At 41.2% G+C, this 6054-nt stretch overlaps 1 protein-coding gene across 1 annotated transcript in view; it reads left to right on the plus strand.

The window, feature by feature from the left end:
• The window catches only part of fam49bb (family with sequence similarity 49 member Bb), a 31182-nt gene extending 28584 nt beyond the window's left edge, over nt 1-2598 (plus strand). Inside the window, exons 9-12 of the mRNA XM_070927927.1 lie at nt 51-130; nt 216-342; nt 422-492; nt 1772-2598. Coding sequence (XP_070784028.1) covers nt 51-130; nt 216-342; nt 422-492; nt 1772-1835 — 342 coding nt within the window. The 3' untranslated portion in view covers nt 1836-2598. The remainder of the gene's footprint in view (nt 1-50; nt 131-215; nt 343-421; nt 493-1771) is intronic.
• The last annotated feature ends 3456 nt before the right edge of the window (nt 2599-6054 follow it).

The following is a 6054-nucleotide window of genomic DNA, read 5'->3' on the forward strand; positions in this document are numbered from 1 at the left end:
CCTCATTCCTTTTCGTTCGTTTGTTTGTTTGTCTGTCTGTCTTTTCCCAGAACAAGAACCTGCCCATCGAGAACACGACGGACTGCTTAAGCACGATGGCGAGTGTGTGTAAAGTCATGTTGGAAACACCGTAAGTGACTTCCCGCGTTGTTAGAGCTGCTTCACGTCTGGCTCTTTACATTCACGCTTCTAATCGCCACTTCGTGTCCCTTCAGGGAGTACCGCAGTCGATTCACCAGTGAGGAGACGGTGTCGTTCTGCCTCCGGGTGATGGTCGGAGTCATCATCCTGTACGACTATGTCCATCCTGTAGGAGCTTTTGCAAAGTCGTCCAAAATCGACGTGAGTGCAGCCATGTCCCCTCCTCTATCCCACTTCACAGCTTGCTGTATAAAGCTAACATTCTGTTTCTTGTCCGCAGATGAAAGGCTGCATCAAAGTCCTCAAAGATCAGCCTCCGAACAGCGTAGAAGGCCTTCTCAACGCTCTCAGGTAAGCTCATGTCGAAATCAAATTGTGTTTTCTTTCCCCCTACAGCCCAGCATGTAATGTGATTATAGCTCCAGTCTGGCGGCGAGCGCACTTTTCAACTCACCAGCTTTCATTGAAAAGGAGACGGCTGCTCATGCTGTGAGCTGAATGATATCGGTGCCTGTTCATGAGCAGCAGCAGCAGACGAACCTCTCGCTTTATTTCACTCCCCTTCAGCACAGTGACTCATTCTCTGCACAGTCCAGCGGGGACTCGGTCAGCTGTGAGCCCTCTGTGCTAGATCCGGGTTGGGTGTCAAAGCCTCTCCAGAAAGGCCGATTACGTCTGACACCTCGTCCCCTTACAGTCTCCCAAATTTTACCCGGCTCGCCTAACGCTCACAGCTGCTCGAGCTGACGGGGTCATTTCTGTGGTGACCTCACATCTGGATCTCTCTCTCTGTACCGGGGGCCCGAGGCGGGCTGCCGCTACATGAGGTCACTCGCATGCAAAAGTCACCAAATTTTCTTTCATCGGTTACATCTGTGATCTCACAGGATGACAAAGTATTCATCAGTGGGGGAAGTAACTAAGTACATGTATTTAAGTACTGTACTAAAGTATACTTTGAGGCACTTGAGTATTTCCTTTTTATGCTACTTTATGCTTCTACTCAACTACGTTTATGTGACAGCTGCTTTTTAGATTCAGATTTTACAAAACAAACATATGATAAGATTATAAAATACATAGTTATAGATTTAACCAGTGAACAAAAAAGCAGCGTCTAGTTGAAGCCCTTTGCCACGTTTCAGACGTCAGTTAGATGCCCAAAGAGGTCAAATTATCCAATATTTATTTTTTTAAAAAGCAAGAGATTAGAGAAAATAAATAAAAAAACAACGAAAAAAACACGTTAATCATCTCACAACCCCTCAGATTTATCTTGTGAGGCTTTGGAGAGGCTCCACCTCTAGTTTGGGAAGCATGTAATCATATCATCATCTATTAATTGAGGAAATAATCAGCAGATTAATCGATATATGAAGGTTAGTTACGGGGGACATTTTTCACCCAAATGTGTACTTTTACTTTTGATACTTTCAGTACATTTTTCTGATAACACTTTTACTTAAGCAGGATTTTGAATACAGAAGTTTTCCTTGTAATGGAGTATTTTTTTACATTGTTGTATTGGTACTTTTACTTCAGTAGGATTTTGAATACTTCTTTCACCACAGGATCTACAGGAAGATGTGATGCAGCCACTGATGTGTTTTTTTTCTCCTCTCACCTGCAGGTACACAACCAAGCATCTGAATGATGAATCAACCAACAAGACTATCAAGAGCATGCTGCAGTAGACCGAGCTGCCGCTGCTGCTGCTGCTACAACTGCTTGCCTCACACCCTGCTGGGGGGAGACGCCACTCTCCTGACTGATGTCGGTGCACAGAATGTTTTTGGGGTTTTTTTTGTTTGTTTTTTTTGCTTTTTTTAAAAATTTTATAATGGAAAAAAGAGCTACAGCTCCGCCCTATTTTATAATGCAAAATGCTACTGCCATTATGAACGTCTTTTTCTGTGCCAAAAAGATGTTGCTGAGATGTAATGTTTTCGATAAAAGGCCATGCGACAATGGCAGCTAATGAAAGCATTGTGGATCCTCTGGTGTTTTTAAACATGTCTTGTTTTTCCCTATATAAGGGACGGGAGTGCTTTGACTTGAAAATTTAAAAGAGAGAGATATATAGAGAAGTATATATTATTTTTGTTTGATTCGTTATTTAATATTACATCTTCTGCATGATGAAAATTATGTCTTTTGCTTCTATTTAAAAAAAACAACCTAATGCTTCAGTTTAATTTGTCTGCTCTATTGTGCATTATTAAATGTTTTGTTATTGAAATGGTACTTGTCGAAATGAGATTTAAGAGTACTGTTTTTATATTTTTTATAGGTTTTAATTTGTGCATATGTCTTTTTTTTTCATAGTTGTGTTGTATTTTTCATTTGAAAACTTTAAACTGTGATGTGCAAAATCAAATTAAATTTGGGAGTCTGTACTGTAAATGGACAGTATGTTGTGGCTGGAGAAATTAAAAGGAGAACTCTTGTTTTCTACAATGCGCCTCGTCATGTTCGATCCCTTGTCTCATATTGTCGTCACTGGGTTGTTTTATTTTCTCATGTGAAAAGCAGTGATGCATATTCCCCATGCTCAACCGCAGGCAGTGAGGTTTTAGATCTCAAAGCCTGATTAACTAGACACAATGACACACACAGAGGCAGTTTATTTTCTTTGAAATGAGCTCTGCTGCCAGGAATAGTTTGGCAATGTGCTTGTTCGCTTTTTTACTGAGCGTTAGGTGAAAAGATTGATGCCACTCTCATGTTTGTACGATAAATACGGAGCTACTGCCAGCAGCCGGCTAGCAACTGAACGCATCGCTGTTCATACGGCCGCGACGTTCAGCGCTGACTGTCTTCTGTTCAGTTTAAGCAGCTATAATTTATACTCTATAATCTACGAAATGATGATGTGAAAGGTATCACTCGTAGTGGTGAACCTATAGAAATTATTACCTGCATCTCCTCCCAGTTTTGCACAGCTTTATAGGGAGTTTCAGCTTGTTGTTTAGCTGCCGAGCAGCTTTACTCTTCTGGTTCACTCTCACCGCTCTCATACTGCTGTTTTCGGCCACAGCAGGCAGCTGTTTTCAGCAAAAAAGCTCTAAAAACCAACTGTACACTACCTGCTCAGCACCAAACAGCTGACAGACGCAGTAAGAGACTAGTTGGTGAGCATTTAGCAGCGAAAGAGACGGAGAGTTCCCTCAGGAGCTGGTGGAGGTCAAAAAGGGAGCTAAAAGAGGGAATTTCACTCAGCAGGTGGGCAGAAACAAAACTCCATATGAATGATAATGTTGCTCCATAACTGCTGGATGCGTAAACAAGCAACTGCCTGCTAACAAGTTCAACATATCAACAACTTAAAAGGTGACGATATGTCAATGTTGTGTTCACAACTTGCCCCAAAGTGGCCTAAAATGTAATTTAATGCTAGTTTAAAATTAAGCTTATACAAGCATGATTGGCTGGGACCAGTTGCCAGGCAACCAACAGGGACTCCAGGAAGGCCAAGAAATCGTTGGCACAAAATGTTTTGTAAAGCAGTGAATTGTTTCTTATACACTTTGTGTTTTGTACGGATTAAACAACAAGTGTTACATCTTTGGAGGTTCTGGTAGGTGGATTTTGTTTTACCTTCTCACACACTCGGGCTAGCTGTTTCCGCTTGTGTCCAGTCTTTGTGCTAAGCTAAGCTAACCAGCTGCTGGCTGTAGCTTCATATTTACCATACAGACGTGAAAGTGGCATCTTCTGCTGCAGGCAAAGCCGCTCCTCAGTAAGAAAGTGTATTTCCCAAAATGTCGAATTATTCCATTAAGCAGTAATGAGTCAACATGAATGATAGGATAGATCCAGTCTCATGAAAGACACACTTAAATAAAATGGAGGAAAACAAGAAAGGTTTTCTCTCAGATGGAGAAAAATATCTATTTATGCATTTGTCAGTGTTACATATTCACTGAATGTGTTTTTGCCTTTTGTGACCGCTCTATGTCTACTATCGTTAATGGCTCATTAACAAACATAATTGTATGATGTCAATGACAAGTGGTCATCTCCCTTTCATAAAAAAAAGCTTTTGTGGATCCATTATTCCTTCTTTCCACATTAACGGATTTCTCCCTTTACTCTCATCCTTCAGAAAGAGAAATATCCTTTCAATACATTTTCAGTCCACTAACCTTTCTCTCTTGTTTCTCCTCTTTTCAGTGGTGCTTTAGAGTGAGAAGGGGGCTACTCTGCTACTCTTGGGTGGGCACTGCAGCACTATCAGCAGTGCATTGGAGAACTTCTCAGGGTCAAAGACAGAGAGGCAGCAGAGTGTGCATGGGTGTGTCCTCTGCAGCATCACTGCACTAACAGACATGGGAAAAGGGAGGAAACGAGAGGGAGTGAAGGAGGGAGACGGGAGGAAATAAAGTGGTTTAATCTTTGGTGGGCTTTAAAGTCCTTGAGGGAGAGAGTGGTAAAAATGGGAAAGTGCTGCCCCAAAGCTTGCAGTTTCTTTTTTTTTTTCCAAATGAATGAATGCAGCTCAAATGTGGTTGTAGAGCATGCAACACTCGCAGAAAAGCTGTTCGTCACCGTGACAACTTCTCAGCGGGCTGCGGGCGGCAACCCTGTTCTGATCTCCCACCGTGACTTTCACTGCAGAGGCTCTCACTCATGCTGCGTCGTCAGCTGAGGCGTGAACCCTTTTCTCAGGGAGACGCCAAGTCAAGCTTTCCTCTGAGGTGTTTTGATTCATCACAGCTGAACATTAGGATGCTGTTTGGAGGCATGGCTGGTGCAAAAAAACTCACCAAAAAGTGCACCAAACCTCCAAACCACACTTTACATCCAGATGAGATTACAGATTGATGCTGCAAGATACAGAGAGGGAAAATCTGTGAATATAGTGAACTGATAGACGTCTCTTTACTGTCCTTTATGTCATGGTTTATGATAAACATTGTTTGACATGAACTGACTGGTATGGATGCATGATAAGGTACAGATGTAGGACAAAAGCAGCATACAAAAGAAAAAAAGAGAGGTAAAAACAAAACAAGGCAACTTCAACCTTCAAGGTCTTCCTCAAATATCATATCAGGCATACTGATAAACAGATATCTTGACCTTGAATGTGTGGTTTTCATTTAAAAGTCATGGATGTTTTTTCATATGAATGTGGTGAGTTCTTTCTGTGACTTGCTGGACGTGATAATAACGCAGCTCCGCCTTTATTTTGCTTTTAAATTATGTATTGGCACTTAATTTGTCGTCTTGGACAAGGTGTGTCTTCCTAGCACGAATCAGACACCTCCACACTCAATATCAAAAACCCAATGGACCGACACTGTTCAAGACATTATTCAGTTGGAGGTATCTGCAGTAAGGATGCATGTAAAGAGTAAGACAGCCTAGCATTGTATTCTACTTAGAGTTGAAGAAGCTGAGGTGTTATTATTATTTTATTGTATTTTGATATATATGTTCATAAGAAACAGGAGGTGAAGCATCTCAGTCAATGAACAAATATTTTTAATATGCATGATTTATGGCCAGATGTAGTCACTACAGAGACGACAACGCCGAGCATGAATCACATTGCAGTTAGGAGTAGCTGTCTGTCGACGCCTTTTTGTGTTTCTTTCGCAGCTGAATTTGTGCACAAATCGAACACATTTAAAATATTTTCACTTTTTCTGCATTGACCCATGTGGGAAGCTGATTCTTCCACTGACGGCATATGAATCATGTCACTTTATACTCCATTCAGTGACCCTTAATGCCATATGTGGAAATATCTGGATTTGATACTTTGCTCCACTCAGGTTTTTTCCCTTAATTTGACACCATTCTGTGTATTTTTTCTGTTTTCTGAAATAAAGTGTTTGATTAAAAAAAAAAAGCTGCTCAGTTGTCATGGAGATAGCTTGGTTGTGTTAGTTTGGTTGTGTTGTGACT

Source organism: Enoplosus armatus, chromosome 21 (genome assembly GCF_043641665.1).
Source record: "Enoplosus armatus isolate fEnoArm2 chromosome 21, fEnoArm2.hap1, whole genome shotgun sequence".
Taxonomy (NCBI): Eukaryota; Metazoa; Chordata; class Actinopteri; order Centrarchiformes; family Enoplosidae; genus Enoplosus; species Enoplosus armatus.